Source organism: Dermacentor andersoni, chromosome 1 (assembly GCF_023375885.2).
Source record: "Dermacentor andersoni chromosome 1, qqDerAnde1_hic_scaffold, whole genome shotgun sequence".
Taxonomy (NCBI): Eukaryota; Metazoa; Arthropoda; class Arachnida; order Ixodida; family Ixodidae; genus Dermacentor; species Dermacentor andersoni.
The window spans coordinates 165,738,749-165,764,497 of NC_092814.1; the positions used below are offsets into that span (position 1 = coordinate 165,738,749).

The window sequence follows — 25,749 nt, forward strand, 5'->3', positions numbered from 1 at the left end:
TTGAACTCTGCCGCTTATTGGATGATGTCGGCTTGCCTGATTGGTCGGAGTAACGAAGTAACCCATTGGTGGAGAAGCCTGCGCCTCCCGCCGGTCCGCGGGTCCCTTGGATGCTGGGGAAACTGATTTAAGGAATAGTTTGGGGTAGTTTTGGGAGTGAGCAAGTAGACAGCGGTGGACGGCGCAACATCACCAGGAGAGACCAGGCCGGTCAGGCAGGCCGACGACGACGGGTATGACACCGTTTTGTTTGTAGATATTTTGTACAGTTTAAACTTACGGCAAAGGCCAAGTGAATAAACCTAGTTGTTCAAATGCTACTCTCGTCGTCGTACCTACGGATTTGGACTTACCGCTGCCAGAGCTCATCCCCATTCATCTTCGTCTCCCTGGTGAGCTGATGTGTCAAGTATCTAACGGCTGCGTCACTTCGCTACAATACGTTGGTCGGCTGAGCGCAGCTGATTACACACATTCAGCTGCGGGACAAGGGAGGCTTGTTGTACCCGTCTGGCCATCTCTTTAGATTTATCGGAGATATGGAAAACCTTTTCACAGGCTGTTTCAGTAGTTGGGAGCTTCACGAAAGCGTGATGGATGTATGTTATTGAACTCATCAGGAAAAAGTGGGAAGTTGCGGCCGGGTGCCCCATTCGCGTGCGCTCACTTGCCACTTAAATGATTGCTTTCTATATAACCACTGGTATCCATTCTTTTGCAGTCTTTCAAATGCTTGAATGCTAACCGCCGTGAATCTTCAAAATATCTTAATTAAGCTGCTGTAAGTGGGACTGAGTTATTTGAATCTGTTTAAAGTGTTCTCATCCATTGCACTTTTTATGGTCAAGCAATCCCAGCACCTCGGATCAATATTTTGTATTGATGTACAGTGATCCCTGCGAAAAGACACAAGGCTGATGCATGACTGACCCCTGCATACTCCGAAACGTCCAGTCTGTACCTGTTTATAATGAATATTTGTTGTCTCATGTTATATTTTTGTCAGGCACGGAACATAGATCTCTGTATTTGTTGACTATATTTATTATTTACATAGAGCATGACTGAACAATTTTCTATAGTGATTGAAATAACACTTTTACCTTCGTACATTGCTTGCCGTATTTTTGATTCGGCAGTTAATTTATACAGGAAAAATGCTGGTATCTGCTTTAACTTAATTTTATCTGAATAACTGTAAGGTCTCTTTCTGTGGGACACCTTTTGTGTAAAAGTTTGTGAAATAAAGTTTACCTGGCATTGCTTTTATTTCTAATGTCTGCATTTAACAAAAGCTTCGTCTAAGCACGGCGAAGCTAGTTGCTGCACGGTATCCCTGAAGCGAAATAAGCTAACATGATTATGGTACTACGGCCGTCTCTACTCTTTATTTCGTTTCCCTTAAGCTCTCTTTTGGTGTTCTTCGGATAATAAAGTACTAGTCGAGGCTAACAAATTGTCGAATGAAGACATTTGGATATGGCTATAAACCACTGGCAACCATGACTGGAAAGCTCGTAGTGGTGAGCACAGCTTTCACTGTACCTAAGTACTGCAGTTGACTGCGCGAGCAATTTAGTTTTTTTCATTACTCTTGATTATTGCACGCATCACCCTTTTACCCGCCTATCCATACGAATAGCTTTGTTTTCGTTCTCTCCTTGTGCGTGTGACTTCATTTTGTGCATTTCTATGCATGTACAGCTCCCACATAACCGTTTCCGAACTCTAGCACCAGAACTAGGCTGCGTCGATGCTGTTCGACGGATGATTTTAGCATTATCTTGCTGCCCCAGCACTAAGACAACGCTTAAAGATGGGCAAGTTCCATGCCATACCGCACCATTGAAGTTGAACAGCCTCCAAGTTTCTTGCGTAGAAGCTGAATGCAAGAAAACTACAGCGCGAAGCAGACGCCCCTAGCCGTCCGCTTGCTTCCCGAGCGCAAAAAGCCCATGGGTCCTAAACAGGTCCGGCACAGCAGTGGCTCGGCGCGGCTGTTCCCCACAAAAGCCTCATGCGGGAGCCGGAGCTTTGGACACTCTCCCAGTATTCGAGGCGTGGAGGGTTCTATACTCGCGGACAACTTTGTGTGGCAATGAAGGGAAAGCTATCGAGGCAATGTCCGCACAAGTGAGAGCGCTTCTGAAAAGAGTCCCCTGTTTTCATCCACGTTAATTTAAGCTGCGGAATAGAAAACATAAACACCTTATTAGCAACAGTTAAATAAGATAAAACACACCACTGAATGTGAAAGTTTACTTATTTTCCAGCTTTTCCATTCTACGTCTGGACAAACGCGAAACCGTCGTACGTGAAGCTACGTCGATTCAGCATCTGTTTCGAACAACCAAAAGCACTGTCAAATGCTGGCGGGCTACTTGGCACCGTGACACGTGCAGCAGCCACGCGCCTGTAGCTTTCCCTTCATTGCCACGAAAGGTTGTCCGCGAGTATAGGTCACTCTAACCATAGAGTTTCATACAATAATTACTAGAGGGAACTCTGGAGCTAGTGTATAAGGGAGCTGCAATAGGAGTGTACCAGCATGAGAATTATGGGAAGTACATGGATTTGCCTAAACTTAGTCATTCTGGCTTCAAACGGCTTTGTGACTTTGTAAGCTTGTCATTTTAACAATGTATTGCGTAATAAATAATAAAATGAACATTATTAAAATTGCCCGATGGCACGATTCGAACACACAACCTCTAGCACAGAAGCGTGATACTGATACCATTAAGCCACGGATGCTTTATTTTTTCTCTTTATTTCCAACTTAGCTACAAGCCTCAAAGGAGTTTGTGATCAAGTTCCTGGCTACAAGCCTCAAAGCATTTGTGATTGTGAAGCCATGGATGCATGCATCTATAGGCGATGTGAAACGTCCTTATGAATTTATTGCGAGCGTGCCAGTGCCTTGAGACGCTTAGCGTGTTTCGATTTGGGCACCTCGACAAGCTCAATCGTTGCAATTAGTGCTGATTGAGCATGTTTTCAGCGTCTTCTGCACTTCAAAGAGTATAGATTGCTTTGAAATTTATGAAAATGACGGCATATAAAGCGCAGTAAACAAATCCAAAAGAACGTCTCAATGCATGAGCGTGAAGATCAGACAATTCCATGTACTTCCCACCAATTCCACTGTTGGTCAACGACTGCAGCGCCAGAGTTCCCTCTAGCATATTGTAAGAAACTCTATGACTCTTAACCGTGCTCGTGTTCCAGACCGCCGTGTGAATCTCCACATGGCTGCCATTGCTAGAATTAATGCAGGCGCTCTTTTCGACGCTAGCGCCAAGACGCCCTTCAGTTACGGCCCTTACGGGCGGGCAATATTTTATGAAAGTAGCGGCACACATGGTTGTTTATGTCGTCGTGGCAACAGGGACAGCAGCCACGCAGCACCTCCTTTCCAAAGCAGTTTTTTTAATTATTATACAGATTTCTCCGGCTCGCTACCCGCTTACCCCTCCACGTCACATGCGCAGTTATTTTTTTATTTTTTAAAATTTTTGCCTGTGTACGCGGCGCATTCTTTTTTATGCGTGTGTGCTACGCCGCAAGATAGCTTTTTATTTTCATTAAAATACACACCGAATGGACGGCACGCCACGCGCGAGTACACAAATAATGCCAGTGAGTCTTTCAAAGCATAAAGACGCATTGGAATTGTTTGTTCCAGACTCTAGTGCTGTGAAGACAACCCCGTACGAGATATAGAGAGAGAGCGTGCTGCTCTGTAGATAAAAACTCTGTTTCCAACTTTTGTAGTTGCTGGCATACACTATGGTGCTCTGTTGCTCGATGTTCGCTCGCCCGTAGCGATGTATTAAACCAGTTTCTTTTAAGTCGTCTTGTCTACCTGCCATTCCCTCTTCGATGAACAACGAGGGGCAAGCTCCGAGCGAACGCTGTTGAAGTTGGCGGCCGCTCGAAGTGATGAAGTTATTTAAATATAAAGCGTTAGTAACGGAAGGACTAAGTTCATTCCATTCCCTAATTGTTTTAAGGAAATATTATTATTTAAAGCAATTCGAATTAAAGGTGTATTCATTTGGTGTCCGAGAGTGCTTGTGGCGTGTTAACCTAGAACGATTCGAAGAACTTCTTAAGGATGTGTCAATGGTTTTTTTCACCGTGAATAAATTGAAACAAAAACTTTAGTGGTACTAGTTTTGCCCTACTTTGCCGTGGTAATAAACCAGCTCTTTTTAATAATTCAATCGATGAATCCGTTATCTTGTATTTATTATAAATGAACCTGATGGCCTTGCTCTGCACCGCCTCTTACGAGTTCTTTTGTGTACGTACATCAAACAATACTGGCGTACTCCAGCACTGGTCGAACAAGCATTTTGTAGGCCAGCAGATCTGTATCTGCGATCGTGAGACGAAGTCGTCTTCTAAAAAAGAGTCGCTTTAGTGTTCAGCATGTACATTGATTTCCACTTGAGTTTATGTTGTTAACATGGGTTTCCCGTCGGATAGCGCGCGTTAAAATGACACCTAAATATTTAGCCTGAAATACACAATTGATAGGTGTGTCATTAGTAATGCTAGTAAAATCAGATATCTGTTTCTTTCTGCTTACTGTTAGCATTACTGATGTTTCACTCCCAACACCAAGAAAAGGTAGAATTTTGTATATTGTGATCATCACTGCAATCAATTTCGCGGTACGAAAAACAATTGTCAGCGAATAGACAGATGTTACCATGAAATCGGGAAGGCAAATCATTTATGTATATTAAAAACAAAACTAGGTCTAAAACCCTGCCTTGGCACACTCCAGATGTAACAGATGTTAAATTGGAAGCTTCGTTATGAATATACACCAATTGTGAGTAGCAGAGAGCAGCACACTCACTCACGTACACTCCCATTCATTTCAAAGGCGTGAGTGTGAGTGAATGCCAGAGACTGTGAGTGGAGATGAGTGCGAGTGAATGTCAATGAGTGTGAGTGGACGTGAGTGCCAGTGAGTGCCAGTTAGTGCTAGCAGAGGTGAGTGCGAGTGAGGGCCAGCGAGTATGAGTGGCGATGAGTGCAAGTGGGGGCCAGCGCGTGTGAGTGAAGGTTACTGTGAATGAGGGCGAGCGGAGGTGAGGGTGAGTGGAGGTGAGTGCGAGTGCGAGCCAGCGAGTGTGAGTGGAGATGAGTGCAAGTGGGGGCCAGCGCGTGTAAGTGGAGGTGACTGTGAGTGAGGGCGAGCGGAGGTGAGTGCGAGTGCGAGTGAGGGCCAGCGAGTGTGAGTGGAGATGAGTGCGAATGAGGGCCAGCGCGTGTGAGTGGAGGTGACTGTGAGTGTGAGCGGAGGTGAGTGCGAGTGAGGGCCAGCGAGTGTGAGTGGAGATGAGTGTGAGTGAGTGAACAGAGGTGAGTGCGAGCGAGTGCCAGCGAGTGTGAGTGAGTGTGAGCGGAGGTGAGTGCAAGTGTGAGTGAGTGCCAGTGAGTGTGAGTGGAGGTGAGCGTGAACGTGAGTGAGAGCAGGGCCTGGAAAAATTATGGCGGGTGAGTATTCTCACACACTGGCCGACCTATAGCACTGTGTAACAGACAGGTGAATAAGCTTATCGCAATATGGTTGGTGGCAATAGCTGTGAATGCAATGTGTGACGACCTGCGAGATTTGGTGGTATACTGGAAAAGGAATTCGAGCGTGTACTGGCATTTTCACGCGACACGGGCAGGTAAGTACTGTGGGGAAGCTGCCATGGTGGGCACTTACTGCTCTCAATCACATGTGCCTCGTGCCTTTTCTTGTTCACATCGGATCTAGCAGCCAAAAGAGGCATCAAACGATCACAGTTTGGCAATTTACCGAGCGTTGGCGGCAAAAAATCATGTTTTCCAGATACGTATTAACCACTAAAAAAGAAGCATAACTGTATTAGTAATTTTCTGCGTTCTCTATCGCAAGTGTTGGCGCCGGGAAATCCTACGAAACGCGGCCATATCAATGAGGTTCTAGAGTAGCTGCCTTTCCCTTTGCACCCAGCTTGGCTTTTTATTGTTACCTTTAATACTAACAAACTAACCATGTATACCAAGCCTGTTAACATGTGCATCAACCAGCGCAATATACCCAAAATTTGCTGTAGCTTACGTGACCATGAAACGTTTCTTTGTTTCAAGTGTCCCTCCCTTAGAAAATATTGTATGCCTAAAAAGAAAAGGAAAAAAAAAGCCATTTATCATAGAGCTCACAAATCTGTACCACAGTTACAACAACTAGTTTCATTCAACCAAACAACGTACATTTTTACATGTGTTCAAAATAAAACGGAAGAAAACATACAAAGGTGCAATAAATGTCTCGCAGCCAACTACATGCAACTATGTCTGGATTTCACATCTGCAGCCATTAGCTGCAGTCAATAACAACTGAAGTGTATGTACTCAACAATGTTAGATATAATGCCCAGCTGACACTAAAAAGCAGAAAACATGCGGGATGAAAAAAGAAGACTAACTCACCGACTGCGAGATCGTGAGGAGCTTGCAGAGAAGCTACCACTCCGTGACTTTTTCTGCTTGCTGCACAAGAGCAACCACAAATGGCTAATGAAAAGCCACACCCCCTGCCTCTCTTCCAGTTAAAATACAGTACTTTTTAGCCATATAATACTCATGCAACACAAGCAAATGAACTTCTACTGGATTTGCACTCAATTTCAATTCCATTATCCATGAATGCTCACGTCATTTAATTCTTTGATGTACATCATAACAAAGACAGAGAGAGAGAGAACGAAGATTCTAGCCAGATAAAAAGAAAGGAAGATACATTATAAGTAAGCAAGATTTTCCTTGCAAACGATGTAGGACAGCAGAATCACTTTTGTGTGTTCTGTGCATGTGGTGGCTATGTGTGTGTGCAAGTGTGCCAGCAAACATCACACTCTCACTCGTATTACTATTTTTATACTAAGGGAGAAAAACCTCAATGTAACGAACCTGGATATAGCGAACTATTTTCACTTCCCTATCTTAGTTATATGGAAAACCATGTATTTTTTATTGCGATTTAATAAAGTAATTTGGTGACAAAGTTTTGATTTAACGAAGTTCTCGTCCATTGCAAGCATGTACTTGGAGCCTGTATGGCTGGTAACTCTAATAAAAATCAAAAATGTTGCCAGAGGCAAAAGTTATTTCCAAGCATCCTTCCGCATGAAAAGCTTTCACAGGAAAATGCCGTCAAAGCGCATGTGTCAGGCCGTGGTATGCAGCAAACACCACTGCACCATTTGCTGCGTTGGTAAACAACTTGCGGAGGCCGTGGGGTGCGCAGCAACTCGCAGCACTCAGAGAAACATGAAGGGCTGATGATTCATTTAGCGTAAGGGAAGTGGAGAGGTGGTGACCATGCGGTAACCTGATTAAGCATGTGCGAATGGCAGAAGATGCGCACCTCTATCTGCCCTCTCCACTTTGTGCACACATCTCCTCCTCTACCCTTGCTGCGGTTGTGCATAGGTGTATATACGCAGGCCCCGAGCCATATCTTGGAGGTAACTTTGGACAAGTGTAAAGGTAAAGCCGAGACTGTTGGTTTTTTAATGCACACTGTGTTCCCGCGCCTCTGGTGCAGTCACGCAATCTCAAGTTTCTGAGACCTGTTTGCCTGAGCGTGCATGACACTGATAAGACTAGGAATCATACTTCATGTAAGCTGCTACTGCCATCAATGCTACACCCTTCTGGAGAAACTGCGACATTTTTTTCTCGGGATGAATATTCAAATATTTTTATACTCGTTTTTAAATTGTAGGTGCCACCTAATGATGGCTGCAAGCACTAGGCGTGGTCAGCCATGGTGTACAAGATTTACAGTGCCATGCAACACAACACATGCTAATCTCGGTTGCCATGAGCTGCGCTGATGCATTGCTCCTGGCACAATCTGCTCTGCATGCAGCAGCACTCACAACTGTGCTATTATGACCCAACCTTCTTATGAATTGTTTAAAAGCACTTAATAACAAGATACTATCCAAACAATTTGAGAAACTATTTTTATTTGTGAGACTAACACCTCGAATTATAACCAAATTCGTCAATTAACGAAGTTTTTTGCCACAAACACAACTTGGTTATACCGAGGTTTGACTGCATAGCAAGTCCTTTTCTGTAAAACAAATTACGATAAAATACATGATCTTTACTGTGCCAAGCTTCTGTATAACTATGTACTGCTTAGGCTTCGTCTTTGAGACTACGTTTTCAAAATATTTTTTCATGGGTAGCATTATATGGCAGGTAAGTCGAAAATTTCCGTGTGAAGCCAGAAACTTTCTTTTTCAATACAGGGCGAGAATGCACAGTTTAAGGCTACTGTGTGCGCAGTTGATAGTTGGCATACAGAGTACAATGACAAACGACCCATTGTCTGCGATAATAACAGGCACACTGGTGGAAAACGTCCTATGAGCCTGTCCACTTTCGGCATTCCCCATACGTAGAAAGGAGGTGTTTTATGTAGGCCAGGAATGCCTAAGCCTATACTAAAAGGGGGATAGCAAGCAGTATGGGATGCCCTGGTAAACACCCGACCAGTAGGGATGGAAGGTGACTCAAGGGGACCCAAAACCAGAGGATCCACCACTCGTGCATTAATTATGCATGCACATGCGGTTGTCCCCTCTCCACTGCAAGTTAACACTTTGGTTATGCTGCGCCGGGCAACACGCAAAAAAATTAAGTGGAACCCCCTGGAATGTGAACAGTCGAAGATACACATAGAATTACAAGGCAGTCGGCGTGATGTGGAATGTATATGTTTGACAATGTAAATATGTGTATCTCTCTGCTCATACGCCTTCAGGGTGTCTACCAAGTTGACATTTTCAAATTCCCTGAGTTTTCCAGGTTTTCCCTGAGTGCCTTTGCAACATTTCCCAAGTGACACAGAACTTTGTTTTATGTCAAGATATGCTTGACACCATGTCGCCTGATGCTGTCCCTCTCAATAAATAAAAAACAACTAAATCCAGTTTGAATAGTAAGGAGTAGTGTTTATTTTATTCCAAAAGAAAACAGAAGGGATGGGTTAGTAAAATGCATAGTGAATAATAATACCTTAAAAAAATGGTAATACCGATTGCAAATAGAGTCAAACATTTTCAAATACGAATAAAAAGGAGATGCATACAGAATCAAATGTTTTCACATATAAGCTATTTCTATCAAATGATAGCAAGCTCATTGGTAAGAGGCCCGAACTTTGCCACAAGTGAGATTCTCTTACAACAGCTGGTAAGTCAACCTCAACTGTCCTGACATACTCTCAGACCGTGCACGATGACTCAGTGTTGCGTTTCACCGCTTTAAAGAGTTTATTTTGGTTTGGATGAGGGACATCTGCATCTCCGCGTATGCCAACACTGTTTTTTGAGCTCAAGTTCCTTCAAAGAAGCGGCGGCACACTTCCTTTACCGTTCATTCATCAACGCATAGGTGCTTTCTGTTCTTCCACTCCTCCTCCTTCCACTATGCGTTCACCACACAGACCATTTGAAGCATCCTCTTGGACAGTTGTACAGTCAACGCCCGATTTTTTGGACTCCCTAGGAGCCGCGAAACGTCCAAAAATCGGGCAGCTCGAAAAAATGAATGCATATCTTTTACTGCCCTTAAGGGCTCAAATCGCCACAAGCACATCCGAAAAAGCTCCGAAGGCCTACCAGTATACAGTCGAACCTCGATATATCGAACAGCGCGGTGATCGCAAAATAGTTCGATATAGCCAGAATTCGATATATAAAATCACGCAGAAAACGCGTCAGAAACTAGCGCAAATCAATCAATGAACCAATCGTGGCGCAATAGATACTCACATGAAGCTTCAAACAAAGTATTTATTTAGTTCGCTGAAAGTACTGAAGCAGCGTAGCCTGCTTCATATTAGCAACCGCGTGCTTGACCACGGCGTCCTCAACATAGTCCGAACGGTCCACAAGAGACAGTCCAGTGCCTTCTATTGCGCCGCAGTAGCGGCGTACAACAGCCAAAGCAGCTACAGCCTCAGTTGCAGTCGGGAGCGGGGCAACATCAGCGCTTGCTGGATCAGCCTCGGCAGCGTCTTCGTTTGGCCGCTCAGCAGTCACTTCTGCCGCGATCTCCACGTCTGTTAACTCCGCCACTGTTTCGGTGCTGCCGTCACCGCCGACGAAGTCCGCAATGCACATGATGTGTGGCTCAGCACGGACAAAGCGCTCCAACTGGCTCCACGGCCGCCTCGATCACGCGTGCACGGCGGGGGCAAGCCTCGCCGTGCGCGCGTGATCGAGGCGGCTTGCCCCGCCGTGCGCGCATAGGTGCGCGCGTGATCGAGGCGGCCGCGCTGGCTCCAAGCCGCCGCGTGTGTACGCCGCTACGTTCAAATGGCGCCCTCGGCGCAACCGATGTGGGCAGCTGTCGTATGCAGCAGTCTGGAACGCCGATCGCGCCGCCGCTATCTTCGAGAGTGTTGCGGGAAAGCTCGCCTCCTGTCAACAGAGCGCACTTGGTCTGGGGCGGCGGAGTTCGATATATCCATTTTACATCCGGCCCCGTTCGAAATAAAGAATTAAAAATGCATGCGATTTTCCATGTGATATAGAAATTGTTCGATATACGCAATAATTCGATATATCCGTGTTCGATATATCGAGGTTTGACTGTACTTATTAGGCATATCGGAGCTCGCACTGTGACAGGAGATGCGGAGTGCACGCATGTATAATTAAGGAATACATACTGTGTCCAGTGAAAATCGGCCCTTCCCACGCTTGCTATGCTTCACCGCAAATACTTTTGTGTATGCTTCGCAGCGTAACAGTTCTGTACAGAGGCAAAGCTGACTTTCGGGAACTGGCATTATGCAACGCATTGTGCTTTTCGAGTTTCGAAACCAATCGTGAGAACCACAGAGGCGGAATCGGTGGCATTGCTGACAGCGGTGAATTCTTTCAATGAAAAACACGGCACCCAACTGCAAGAAGCTTAATAGTGAACGTCGAAGCAGCTAGGCCCAGCGTTGCCGCGGTGGTGGCTATGGCTGCCAACGGATCTATGTGCGAGAACGCTGGTTCGAGGCGGCGAGCTAATTAAAATGGCAGCAGTGGTGGCTTTGATTATAGCGGTTTCAGACCTACAGTCACTGCAAACAGTCCGTAAAATTGGACGGCGAAGGGTTCTTAACGTCCGAAATTTCTGACTTCTTATACACTGACCCTAGGGGTTACGTGGTGGTGGTGCTGCGAAGCCATCCGAATAGACCATTTGCAGAAGAGAGAGCGCCACCTAGCGCGAAAAACAAGAAGCTTGTGCCTCGCTGCTTGGTTAGAAAACATCCGTGCTCCAGCCTTGCTTTGGTACAGCGGCATCGAGTGGCAACATTGTGTTTGCAGAGCTTCTTTCATGTTCTGGGAAAGCGTCGACATTCTTTGGTAGTTGCATATGACCTGCCTTAAATATGACTGAAGAGGACTTAATTCCCTTGCCGTTTTTGCAAATGGGATGGACAACTGACTTCTCAGAGTGCCGGATAACGAGTGACAATGTGTGGGGTTATCTGCATGTCAACACTTTGTCCGTTTGTCAGGCACACCAGAGATGGGCTATAAAAGAAAGTTAAGAACATAAAACAATGTAAACACTGCGAACCCTGCACTCGGCCTCGTACAAGCTACGTGCATGCCATCCATGAAGTCGGGCATCTACGTGGTTACAGCATGGTTCACGAAAGCCATTGGCAACATTGCCGGAGCGCACTGTGAATGTGTGGCTGGGTGAGTACGTTATGCCTGTCGCATTCCCCGAACTCTTAGTTGCATGGAACAGCAGATGTACATGTGCTAGCTTGCAAATTTGGTATTTGTCTCATGCTGTTTCGCTAAACTGTGGTATTGCATGCTTGTAGTGTACCAAACTATATCCCACATTTCATATGCGCTATATGTACACCGTAGGTTATTCAGTGCGTTTTTGCGAGTACTGAGGCCTCAAATCATACGGCAATGTATTTTATTATACGTTATATTAGCTTAAATATGGGCAACGCGTGCGTCCACAGGCCAGTGTGCTCCCGCTCACTAGCGAATACTTATCAAGGCAGACAGTTGTGCGAATTGGTTCGAAGTCATGGTGGAAGAGAGCGCAACTTCACTGACATGTACGAAAGAAGACGAGCGCAGACTCACAAATGACACGAAGTACATAGACTGGCCGTATGCGCCGTTTTTCACATCGCACTCAATAGTACTCGCACATGCTCAGATTGGCACAGTGACGAGCACGAAGAAAAACTGCTTTCTTTATATTTTGCAGCCTCAGCGAGACCTGCCAGCTCGTCGCTGGCCTTTTGCTCAGCATTGCACAACTGGCAGGAGATGACAAGAGAATGGAAGTCACCTGCACAGATCACAGATCCTAGAATGCACTGTTAGCTGTCATGGCGTGCCATCCGGGTTCAGCCGCTTTACTGCTGCCGTCCACAAACTTCCCTCAACATTAACCTTCGCAGGTGGAAATCTGAAGAAACTACTATTTCCATTTCCATAATAATAGCTCGTGCAGCCGAAAGCGACGCAGTTGGCCGGCATGTCACGCCCGAGCTGCGCAGTTTGCTTTCCAACTATGGAAACGGCGCTCACAAAGTGCTGCCCCGGCGGGTTTAGGCACATGCGCAGTTGCACTTCTGCAAGTGGTCAATTATCGGGCGTCCGGAAAATCTGTAGTCATTGATTGTATACTGGCAACTCCTCCAGCCGACGACATGGCGTCAAAAACCATTCGTCACGATTCCTTTATGTACCATGACTATCGTTCCCTTTCAATAAAATTACAGCGAATTTCCCCTAATAGAAGCACAAATTACCAGATTTTTCCCTGAGTATTTCCAGCCTACTCAAAATCCCTGAGAATTCCTGGTTGTCCCATTATGCATATACAGTAAAACTTCGTCAAACCGTACCCGCTTAAACAGTAGTTTCGTTTTAAAAGTAGTAAAGTCTAATCCCCGACTCAGCGGACATTGAACATAATGTGTTTTGTATCCGCATAAACCGTACCAGCTTATTGCATACGTGTTGGTTAACATGTACTGTTTCCACTTTTCGTCGTGCAAACACGGCAGTGCGTCGTCTCCATCGGGTGACCCGGCAGTACAAGCCTCAGAGATCGGAACAACGGCCTCAAAGTGCCCTGTGCGTTTGCGCATGAAGCCACATCAACATCAACATCATTTCGGCGCCGTGCCAGAGAGTGTTGTGGCGTCTTGCAAGCAAAGACTCGCATCATGCCGAAGCTCGGATAAAAAAGACGCCGGGTGCTCAGCATAGAAGAAAAATTAGACATCGTCCATGCTATCGAACGTGACACGAAGAAGTCGGCGCTGGCACGCAACAGGGATCTGCTGTTAACTACAGTGTGTGGCATTTGGAATGCGAAGAAGTTGCTCGGCAGCTCTGCTGCGACCGCGAAGACATGTTGGCTACGAGGTTCGACTTTTCGCCATTGTTGCCTGTGTTGTTGCTGAAGTGTCGACTAGCGACAGTGATGAGGACGACACGGAAAGCGACAGCACGGGTGATTCAGGCCCGACAGTGGCATAAGCTGCGCGTTACGTCAGGCTCATGAATGCAATCGTCGCGACGAGAACAGGGGTGCGATAACGTAACTCTATTCCAAATGAAAAGTATTCCAAACTCTGGCACCCGGCAATGAAAAAGGCGCCCCCGGGACTTCTGCAGCACTACTGCGCACGTGCATGGAGAAGACGTAACGCTAACGAGGAATCTGCCATGCGAGTGTTTGCCGAGAAGAGGTGGCTGGCACGCAGCTTCAGTAAGTTTGAGGCCGCTGTCGTCGTTGTGCTAGGCCACTGCGGCATCAAACGAAAATAACACTTTTTTTGTCGCGCGAAGTGAATAAATACTGCATGTTTTTTTCCCCTTTCATCGCACTCTCTCCGAGTTCCGTTTTCGACAGGTAAGTGGGCGACCTCGTGCTATTCAGTTGAACAGTACTACCGTTTAGTACATACTTTTTACGAGCTCCGGCCAACTACGGTTTAACGAGGTTTCACTGTATAAAGGAATAACACATACATCAGTATAATCCCCGCCCTCACACACACACACATAACACACAATAACACACACATCATTACCACACAACACATTCTGCACTATGCCGACCGCCATATAATACTACACATATCTTGGACAGTTCCCATTTAGGCAGATTCTGCCTTTTTTTCTCTCTCTCTCTTTCGGGGTGGGGGAGATGACTAAAATGAATGTGTACGATGGACTGAATTAAAAGATCAGGCTCCTCTAGCCAGAACATACTGTCACTGGTATGTGTACAAGCATACCATGCATCGAGCATCTACAAGTATAAAAGCATCATGATTTGATGGGAACAGCCAGCGCATACACACTGCCACTACAGCCGCTGGTGCTCACTGCAAAAGGTATGTTGACAAAAGCAAAGTGCCTGATATTGTGAAGCGTGCGGCACCTAAAGTAGGTGCAGCGAACGGTAGTGGCAACACCATAAATTGGAACACGCTGGTGTTCCCGTTTTGCAGAGTTCACCAGTGCACCGTGTGCAATTCCACGCGTTCAGCTGCGTCAGCCTGCTTTTGGTGTTGTCAACAGTTTCCACGGGCTCAAATGTCATCTCCGAAATTGCAGTCTCCGATTCCTCTCAAGCGTATCTACAACTTTTGATTGTGAAGGAAATGAGACATGGTGCAGCCTGTGCGAGCGGCACAAACAAAACGCTGTTTTAGTTGAGTTTCACAGTTAGGCTGTGTCATGACCACAATTAAATATGCGTGCTATCAGCTTCGTGGCATTCAAACTGTGTATTTAGAGTCTGTGCGCTAGACCATGATGGAACAGAAGTACTGAAATGTGCTTTGCATATTACTTCCCAAGCAGGCTCGCCGAACATATTGAATATTCGAGTAACTGAATGCTTAAGATTCGATTCTTGAATTAACTACAGTGAAACCTCGTTAAACCGTAGTTGGCTGGAGCTCAGAAAATGTATACACAAAACGGTAGTACTGTTTAACTGAAATAGCATGAGATCACCCACTTACCTGTCGAAAACGGAACACAGAACTCAGAGAGAGTGCGATGAAAAGGGAAAAAAACGTGCAGTATTTATTCAGTTCGCGCGAAAAAAGTGTTATTTTCGTTTGATGCCACGGCGGCCTAGCACGACGACAGCGGCTTCAAACTTACTGAAGCTGCGTGCCAGCTTTTCAGCCAGCCCTCTCTTCTCGGCAAACACTCGCACAGCAGATTCCTCGTTGGCGTTACGTATTCTCCGTGCACGCATGCAGTAGTGCTGCAGAAGTCCTGGGGCACCTTTTTTATTGCCGGGTGCTGTTCTCCTCGCGACGATTGCATTCATGAGTCTGACGTAACGTGCAGCTTCTGCCACTGTCGGGTCTGAATCGCCCATGCTGCCGCTTTTCGTGTCGTCCTCATCACTGTCGCTAGTCGACACTTCGGCAACAGAGGCAACGATGGCGAAAAGTAGAACCTCGTAGCCGACATGTCTTCGCGGTCGCAGCAGAGCTACCGAGCAACTTCTTCGCATTCCAAATGCCACACACTGTAGTCAACAGCAGATCCCTGTTGCGTGCCAGCGCCGACTTCTTCGTGTAACGTTCGATAGCATGGACGATGTCTAATTTTTCTTTTATGCTGAGCACCCCGCGTCTTTTTTATCCGAGCTTCGGCATGATGCGAGTCTTTGCTTGCAAGACGCCACAACACTCTCTGGCACGGCGCCGAAATGATGTTGATGTTGATGTGGCTTCATGTGCAAACGCACAGGGCACTTTGAGGCCGTTGTTCCTATCTCTGAGGCTTGTACTGCCGGGTCACCCGATGGAGACGACGCACTGCCGTGTTTGCACGACGAAAAGTGGAAACAGTACATGTTAACCAACACGTATGCAATAAGCTGGTATGGTTTATGCGGATACAAAACACATTATGTTTAACGGCCACTGAGCCGAGGATTTCACTTTACTACTTTTAAAACAAAACTACTGTTTAAGCGGGTACGGTTTAACAAGGTTTTACTGAATTCAAGAAGTTACAATTCGATTCGTATTTGTATATTCGGGTATTCACAAACCCTCTTGCTGGCTGAAAAAAGTTGTTTTCTTCCCCACTATATACAAGCAGCATCAGTCAAGCAGAAGCACATTCAACAACATAACTTTATGGAACACAAGATCTGATAAACAACTTAATATCTGCACAGCCTCACAATGCAGCCTAGTATTCACATGTACAGCCTCTACCAGTATATGTGAACAACACTGTGATGATCGATTTTACTGATTACTGTTACAGGCTGCTCAGAAATTGAATGTTTTCCGAGATCCTGTGGTCCATAATCTTTTGTGGTTGATTGTACAACTCCATGTTGCTGTCTGTTGTTGACCTGCTTGGAGTCTCCACATGGTGTTAGGATCGGCCTGCAGGGGTAGTGCTCTGCAAAACTATCTCAGCCCGCTCCGCTGCAGGTGCTTCGATCGATCCGCGGTGGTGGCGCCCTTCAGAGAACCAGCGAGGACGACAGCGCTAGCCGACCATGAGCTTCCTTCGAAGAACTGGAGACTACAGCAGTGTTAATCCATCATACGCCTCGTTCGGAGAATCGGAGATGGCAGCAGGGCTGGCCCTGTTTGGCACCCCGTGTATTGTTGGTTGATTTGCCGGGTCTTCATGGTCTCTCGACAGCAAGAAGAGCTTCCCTAACAAAAGGGTGCTTTGCGGTACGTTTTCCTCGGGCCCCAGGATTCGTTGCAGTCTGCTGACACTTGTGGCGACTACAGGAGAAAGGCAGCTCTGGAATTTAGGCGTGACCATCTGGCTACGAGGACGCGCTCAACTCGGGTTCTGGGAATCCAAAGTGCGTACGTGTGCGTGTTAGCCCTCCTCCTCCGAAAAGGCGGGTCAACTTCGATGATGTTGGACGCTACAAATTGGTGGTGAACTGCCGTTTCCCTCACCTAGGGATCTAGGGAGAACGGAGTGTTTATAAGCAGCTGTTTGTCAGCTGCTAGAGTGTGGTCGTCATCGTGCTCTGTGTGTGTGCTCGTGCTCGTATGCTGTACGCTTCGTCTTGCGTGCTCCATTGGGGAGTCACGCTAGACTGTCGAATGTATCTCTTGTTCTAATGTAAAATATCTGTAAATAAATCCTGCTCACCTAGTCCTGGCCCCCCAAGTTCCTTCTTACAACGACCTACAACCCTTACAACTGGTGGCAGCGGCGAGATCGTCCGACAACTCTAATAATGGCAACAAGAAGCGCCATCGACAGCTTTGTGTATGCTGAACTTTTCGCTACAGCTCCGAACTCCACCCAGGCTTCGTCAACATGAGGCATCACTTCTGTACTAGCTGTGGTTGGGAGTGGCCTTCACGAAAGCTTACAAGACATTGATCGGAATGACTGACAGTGGTGCATGTGGTCTCTGCATCAGTGAAGAGAACATCGAGCATTTATTGTCCCATCGTCGTCGATTTTAGTCACAAAGACAAACACTCTATTGCATTGCGACACTTGGACGATTAGCTGTTGTCCGTGCAGAAGATACTTGAGCACCATTTCCATCGCTCATGGGCCAACAAGGCTGTCAAGGCATTTTTGTCTTTCTTGAGGGCAACTGACCTGTCTGAACACCTTTCATGAAGTGGTGCCCTCCGTGCGCATGCGCCAACTCCCCACTGCGTCTTTCCTTCCTCTCTCATCTTCCTATTCCCCTTTCCCTTAGCCCCGCATAGAGTAGCCAACCAGACGCTTTCCTCGTTAACATTCCTATGTTCACTCTTTCTTTCCTCCTAAATGACTACCTGCACTGAGAAGTTCAGGCTGTGAAAGGTACAATTACTGCCAGAAATATAGATCCCGTTAAGATAGCCAATTTTACGAGTCAACACAATCTTGTTGGAACGCCCCTGGTGAGTGATGTTAGGCTTTCGTGGTATCACATTCTGTCAAGTTTAAGTGCCCCCTAATACGCTCATCTGGAAAAAACAAGAAAAAAATAACCATGCAAAAGAAAGATGTTTTGCCGTTCTGTCACTGTGCCTTGGAAGAAATGGAACCAAATTAAGTGCTGTTTCTTCATTTGTTCTATGAATGACATACATCTATAGGTGACAGAGAGTATGGAGTGGAGCGAAAGAACTTTGGCGCCACTGTGGTCTCGGAAGGTATCGCAGGAAACAACTTTTTCGCTAGAGTACAACACCATCGTCCCATATTAGAAAGAAAAGCAAATACTTTTTTTTATGTGTAGGCATGTCTTATGTTTTATAAAATGCTGCATTATAAGAGACATCAGTTTCATTACATTTTACTTTCCCAATATTCAACGTACTTTTTTCGGTTTTCATTTGCAGATTTTTTTTGTCAGCGAACATAATAAATTTCACTGGCCCTTCTTGGTGTATAATTTTTTGCATTCAGGTTATCAGTTACAGTCGATGTACATCTATTTCCCAATTTTCTTTTAGTCTAGAATGTGCAGTCTAATTGTATATCCTGCTCTGTATCACTGCAGTTGTATCGAATGCAGAGAATAACAAAGTTTTAAAGTATAAATCTAGCAAGGAGACAGCACCCACACTGTGATGCGACTGTACAGGAATGAAGAGTGAGTGCATTTATTATTCAAACACAAATAGAAGAAGACTTTGTTCGTGGCATCCCAGAAGTAAAGAGCACCAGCAAATGGTAGAATAGGTAGATGAAACCCTACATAGCCATCAGTACTCTTCTCTGATTCATGCGCTGCAGTGGCCAAAGTGGGAAGAATGCTCTGATCAAAACCAGAGATCCTCCTCCCCACTTCTACTTTTGATTGAGTGGCAAGCTTGGGGCAGTGCGCTAATATGTGTCACTTTCACCTCACAATGCTCTGTGTAGGAGCGCCTAGAGGGTATTCACAGCTTCACGCTGATCGCAGTCTTCAGTGTCTGGTAAAGTGGCTTCCATGGTGGTCCATTTTTGAATAAGATCACATTCCGGAAAAAAATCCACTTCCTTGTTATGCTGTTATTATTATTTTCACTTTAAACCTAACATACTCACTAAACCTTATAGCTATAAAAAATAAAAGAATGAACTATATTTTAAAAATGTTGAAAAGTAACTTCACTAGTAGTAAATAATTTAAACTTTAAAAGTACAGTTGAACGCCTTTATAATGAAGTGATTAGGGTCTCACAAACCATTCATTATGCAGGTCACTTCATTGTAAATGTACACTGCGCAGCTCACAATAGAACTGGGACAGAACTATTCCTTCATAACACATGTAATTTTGTTGTAGAGGCGCCCGACTGTAACTTAAAAGAAGTAGAGAGCACCCAATGACACATACGCACTGATCAAATGCTGTGCGTGTAGTGCAGAGAGATATTTTTTTTTGTATCAGTGAGAATATTACAGAGTTATCTATTTTGTATTAGGCACTTCATTCTGAAATTGATCTTGGGGAAAGCCTAATGTCATTCACCAAGGACGTTCTAACAAGATTGTGTTGACTCATAATATTAGTTATGATAACGTAATATATATTTCTGCTAAATATTGTACCTTTCACAACCTTAAGTTTTCAGCGCAGGTAGTTCTATAAAAACACAAAGATGTCAATGCCCTCCCTGTTGCCAGGTGAAGACGCCAAACAGGTCAACAGCAGACACCGACATGGGGTTGTACTTATGCTTGACTGACGCTGTTCACACACCACCATCGTCGTGTGAAAAAAGTTCTTTTTTTTTCCCCCAGTGCCAGGATCCGCCCGGGTTTGTGAACAAGGGAGGGCTCGAGGCACCCTCCGTTAGATGGACGCTTCGCAGCGTGGTGGTGCTGAACGATGACTTACTGCCGAGCAGCTGTGCTCGTCGGTGTTTATTGCGGTGCGGTGACCAATGTTGCCTACCGAGCCTGGCGGGCCAACGAAGATTATACTCGAGGGGGCGTCACATGCTTGTTACACCCCCTTACCCACCGTTTGTTTTGTCAACATCACACGTCCAAGTTCCAAGTGCGAGGCTCTGCCTCCGCCCTAGCCGGGTCGACGATGCCTGCTACCCAGGCGAGTAACGGTCTAGTGGCCTCCGCTGTCGAGTACTCTGCCTGGGCACCAGTGTTGACAGGCCGGGTGTGGCAACGCCGGGTGCTGCCTGAGACAGCCTCACTCCATCCAGAGGGTCTGCAGTGGTCGACCTTGTGAGTGGTGACAGGCACGACACTGGCCCAATGGGCGCTGCACCACTGGCAACGCTTGCCGCCTCCGAGGTGGGCTGTGCTCCGCTGGAAGCGACTGGTGCTGCTGCTAGTCCTCCTGCGGGCTGGAACTCGGAAGTGGCAGTCGAGGGTGCTGGTCAGGTCCCGAGGCGAGGCCTAACATGGTCGGCGTGTCTGTGCTATGTGGCCCTGTCTGGCATGCAGATGAGCAGCGATGAGGTGCTGACAGGAGACACCACCTGTCAGGCGGACCAGGGTGGGCCAGGAAGGAAGTTCCTGGTGAAAACTGGATCTCCCGACTCTGGAAAAGGCCTGGGACGGCACCCTTGGTCAGCAGCCAGCTTCTGTTTCAGGAGCACTGTGGATCGGAGGTCTGGATGCAAGACGTCCAAGGGAGTCTTGACCATCCGACCAAGCAAGAGCTCACAGGGGGCACGGCCAGTGAGATCGTGGGGCGTGGTCTGGTACTGGAACAGCATGTGGGCAATCTGCATCCGGAAATCCCCAGTCTTGCTCTTCTTGAGCTTGTCCTTGATGGTTTGCACCACCCGCTTGGCTGCATCATTCAAAGTAGGGTGGTACGGTGGAACCATCATCCGGCGGATTCCGTTCTTTGTCAGCCAGGCCAGGTACTCTGTGCAGGCAAAAGCAGGACCATTGTTGGACACGATGACGTCCGGCAACCCCTGGGCGACGAAGACCTGCCGTAGCGCTGCAATGGTCGCACCTGCTGATGGAGAGGTGACAGAACCTCCACCCACTTCAAATAGGTGTCCACCACCACCAGGAAGTAATGGCCCTTGAAGAGTCCCCCAAAATCCACATGTAGGCGGGACCAGGGTCTCTGTGGGAATGGCCAGGGGGTGATTTCCACATGACGTGAGGCCCGCTGATGCTCCTGGCAGATTTGGCAGCTCTGCACCATGTGAGCAATGTCCTGGTCCAGGCCAGGCCGGGCCACCATCTTGGTCTTTTCCACGCCAGAATGGCCCGCGTGCAGCAACTGCAGGACCCTGGACCGGAGACTTTGTGGGATCACCACCCTGGAACCTCACAGTAGGCAGCCCTGCTGCAAGCTCAGCTCAGCAGCCTTGTGGCTATAGGCCTGCTAAACCAATTCCTCCTGAGACACCGCCTTGACCACCTGAGACGGGACTCAGTCCCGGCTGGTCGCTTGTGATACCGCAGATTTGGAGAGCACCTCCGGGTACGCGTGCTCCAGCATGTACACTTCAGCAGGTTCCGGAACAGCATCAGGCACCTCTGGCAAGGGCAGGCGCCTCTGGGCATCAGCAGGTTCCAGGTCCTTTCCTGGACGGTAAACCAGCTGGTAACTGTAAGCTGCCAGCCTCAAGGCTCAGCGTACCACTCGAGGGGATGCCTGCACGGGAACTGCCTTGTGAGGCCCTAGCAGCCCCAACTGCGGCTTGTGGTCTGTGACCGCCTCGAACTTCCGGCCCCACAGATACTGGTGGAAGCGTTCGACACCGAACATGAGGGCCAAACATTCCTTGTCCAGCTGGCTGTAACGTTGCTCTGCAGCATGAAGCCGGCGAGAAGCAAACGACACAGGGCGTTCCTGGCCATCCTTGTCCCAGTGTGCCTGGATGGCTCCCACACCGCACGGCGACGCGTCTACGGTAAGGACGAGAGGCTTAGCAGGATCGAAGTGCACCAGCACTGGAGCCTTGGTGATTAGCTCCTTACTGCGCTGGAAGGCCCGGTCATGCTCCTTCCAGACCCATTGCTGACCATCTCGAAGCAGAAGATGGAACGGTTGTAGATGCTCCGACAGGTTCGGCAGAAAACTCCTGTAGAAGTTGATGAGGGCGAGGTAGCTCTGAAGCTCCTTCCTGGTCTGGGGCTTATGTGCCTTGAGCACAGCATCAACTTTGCGAGGAGCCGGGGCTAGGCCTGCCTGGGAAATGACATGTCCCAAGTACTCAACACTGGGGGCCAGGAAAATGCACTTTTCCAGATTGAGCTTGAGACCGGTGTCCTGCAGTCGTGCCAGGACGTTGTGCAGGTTCTGCAGGTGGTTCCCGTCGTTGTTGCCAGTAACCAGGATGTCGGCCAAGTACACCGCCACGTGCCTCATGCCCCTGAAGAGGTGGTCCATCTCCCTCTGAAATATGGCTTGGGTTGAGGCCACGCCAAATAGTAAGCGCGTGTAGTGGAAGAGCCCCAAAGTTGCTGATATTGTGACACACTTCCGGGAGGCATCCTGGAGCACCAGCTGCTGGTAAGCATCTCTGAGGTCGAACTTGGTGAACTTCTGTCCACCAGACAACGCTGACCAGATATCTTCAATCCGGGGCAACGGGTACTTCTCGACGGTAGCGACGGTGTTGATGGTAACCTTGAAATTCCCGCAGATCCTGACACTGCCGTCTCGCTTGAGGACTGGTACGATGGGAGCGGCCCATTCAGATAGATGTCTTGACGGGCACCAGGATGCCCTTTCGCTGTAACAGTTGCAGCTCCTGGGTGACCCTGTCCTTCAGGGCGAACGGCAGCGGGCGAAGCTCGAAAAAACGTGGCCGGACTCCTTCAGGTACATAGATGCCAGCTGTTGTGCCTGCGAATGTGCCCACCCCTGGCTGGAACTGGGACTTGAACTCGGTCAGGAGGCTGGGGACGTCTTTCACTACATGCAGGCTGGCTTCCTGGTACTCTGGCAGACAAACGCCCAGTGCATGAATCCAGTTTCGGCCCAGCAGCGTCGGCGACGACCCCTTGGTTAAGTAGAGGGGAAGGGTTGCCTCCCTGTCGCCAAAGCGAACACTGACCTGTGCCTGACCCTGGACCTGGGAGAGCTGCTCGGAGTAGCTCCGCAGCATCATGCCCGAAGCCTCGACGGACATGCCGGGGAAGGTACGCTTGAACCGTTTCCCGGCCATAACAGACACGCTGGCCCCTGTGTTCAATGCAACCCCGGCGTCGCCAGTGTCACCATCCGCCCGGGTTCGTGAACAAGGGAAAGCTCGAGGCACGCCCTGTTAGACGGGACGCTCCGCAGCGTGGTGGTGCTGAACGATGACTGACCGCCAAGCAGCTGTGCTCGTCGGTGTTTATTACAGTGCGGTTACCAATGTTGTCTACCGAGCCTGGCGGGCCAACGAAGATTATGCCCGAGGGGGCGTCACATGCTTGTTACACCCAGCAGTGAAGAAATCAACCTACAAACAGTGAGGGCTTCCTATATACACCCTTAAATTTATATAATTTATATTTACCGCAAAGAGGCTTTGTGGTGAAGACCAAACAGATGCCAATTTCGAGGGAGGAGACGATTTCACAAATCTTTCAGAGCGCAGCTCTTAGGCGCCCGTTCCTGGGTTGAGTGTCAGCATCCCTCGGCATAACCGTGCGAACGTGCCTTGTGCCACTGCTCGCATTCGTCTTCTTTTTCCACAGCTGGCTTCAACGCCGCTTCATCATGCCAGCTTTCCCATACTGCCCCTCCATCTGCAAAGGTGCTGACACTGGCCTACTGCCAGTTGGTGCAGTGATTTTGGGCTCAAATTCTTTGCATCAATATATTGTGAAATGAAAACACGTATCGAGCTGCGCTCCAATTTTGCATCAGGAAGTATCGTAATCGTTGGACATTCTTTTTTTCTACCTTAAAGCAAAAAATTAATTCATTAAAGCTTTCTCAGTTTCGAAACAATATAATGCGCGGTTAGAAGCGCCATAGCCTATTTTTACTAAAACTGCCTCAGTGTTCAATTGGCAGCTAAACATAGGCCAAAAATGAGTTTCTTGCATGTTTATCATCGCCTGTGCGCATCGCTTTGCAATACCGTATTTACTCGCATAATGGTCACACTTTTTTGTCAAAAACATTAATGCAAATTCAGGGGTGTGATTATTACGCGGGTTAAATTTCCCACGAAAAGAAACATTGTAGCGAAGATGGCGCGCCCTATGGACGCACTATGATCAACGGCCCGCCGACGAAGAAGGGCTCCTGCTCGCACGCTTGACTGAGACGGTCGTGCTTCTGAGTGCTCAATAAACCGCATTACATAGTTGGTGGAGGTGCTGGGTAGTACTTCCCCAACCACACTGGAACTACGTAATCGGACACTGCCGGCCATCATGCCTGACGACGCCAGCCAAACAACACCTCCGGCATCGCCAACATTGATTTGTCCTGGCTCAGTGTTTCAACGCGATCCTCCCATCTTCAGCGATTCCGACGAATACGACGTAGAAGATTGGCTCTCGATATATGAGTGGGTGAGTGCCCACAATAAATGGGACGATGCTGCGAAGCTCAATTAGTGAACTTCTATCTCACGGGTGTCGGTAGCGTGTGGTAACACAACCACGACTCCGACCTCAGCACCCAGCCAGACTTGAAGGGGCGCATTATGCAAGTCTTTGGTCGCCCTGAGGTGCGGAAGCTCCGTGCCGAAGAGCGCTTGCGCAGCCGTTCCCAGCAATCTGGTGAACACTTCACCAAGTACATAGAAGACGTTGTGGACCTTTGCAAGTGCGTCAATCCATCGATGACTGAGTCTGACAAGATCCGTCACGTAATGAAGGGCATCGAAGACAATGCATTCCAAATGCTCCTCTCGAAAAGCCCGCGGACTGTGGTCGAAGTCGCTGAACTTTGTCAAAGCTACGAGAACTCAGGAGGCAATGTCTACTCACTAGACTTTCTTCGATCCCCGATACTTACTTTGCAAGTTTAGCCGCTGTGACTAACAATGACCATCTGCTCGGCGAAATCAAGGAATTTATACGCTCCGAAGTCGCCCGCCAGCTATCCCTGCTAACCGCCGTCCCAGGACCTACGCCATCCTTGGCTCCTACGTTGCGTCACATGCTCCAGGAACAAGTGTCCGAAGCTATTCAGTCCCCTCGTGCAGCGCCACCATTGCCTGTATCTCTAAGCTACGCCGAGGTTGCAGCCCGACCACCTCCATCGACTTTTTCAGCACCACCGTTTTCTGCACCGCCACGTCCAATCCCTCCAGTGTACACCACCAGATCACCAGCTAGCACGGGACCCTGGAGTACACCCGACAATCGCCCCCTGTGCTTCTGTGGAATCCCTGGTCACGTGGCACGGCACTGTCGCCGTTGCTTATGGCTTCAAGGTAATGACCAACCTGTCCGCTCCTACGTTTCGCCAGCTTCGTCCTTCTCGCCACCAAATGACTCGCACTTGCTGTCTTCGAGCAACGTCATTCCTTCTGCCCGCAATCGTCACTCGCCATCCCCTTGTCGCCGCTCACTTTTCCCATGCGGCGGCGTCCGGCCCCATCGGAGAAGGAAAACTAGCTACCGCAGTTCAAGAGGCGAAAACTGTGTTCCAGTCGAACCACACAAAGCTTCGCTCTTTTCCGACGAACGTAATCGAAGTATCTGTAGAAGGAGTCGTCACACTGGCATTAGTCGACACAGGCGCCGCCGTTTCAGTAGTTACGGAAGAACTTTGCCGCAAGCT

The 25,749-nt window shown here is 47.9% G+C and overlaps 1 protein-coding gene across 14 annotated transcripts in view; it reads right to left on the reverse strand.

Moving 5' to 3' along the window:
- Window positions 1-25,749, reverse strand: part of LOC126547062 (uncharacterized) — a 273,332-nt gene that overhangs the window by 69,312 nt on the left and 178,271 nt on the right. For 12 of the 14 annotated variants that reach the window (XM_050194897.1, XM_050194899.3, XM_055062716.1 and 9 more), the window contains 2 exons: window positions 6,481-6,540; window positions 6,110-6,166 (listed from right to left, as the gene is read on the reverse strand). The exons of 1 other annotated variant lie outside the window; for it this stretch is intronic. In XM_050194897.1, coding sequence (XP_050050854.1) covers window positions 6,110-6,166; window positions 6,481-6,540 — 117 coding nt within the window. The remainder of the gene's footprint in view (window positions 1-6,109; window positions 6,167-6,480; window positions 6,541-25,749) is intronic. One more of the 14 variants, XM_050194901.3, reaches the window with a different exon arrangement.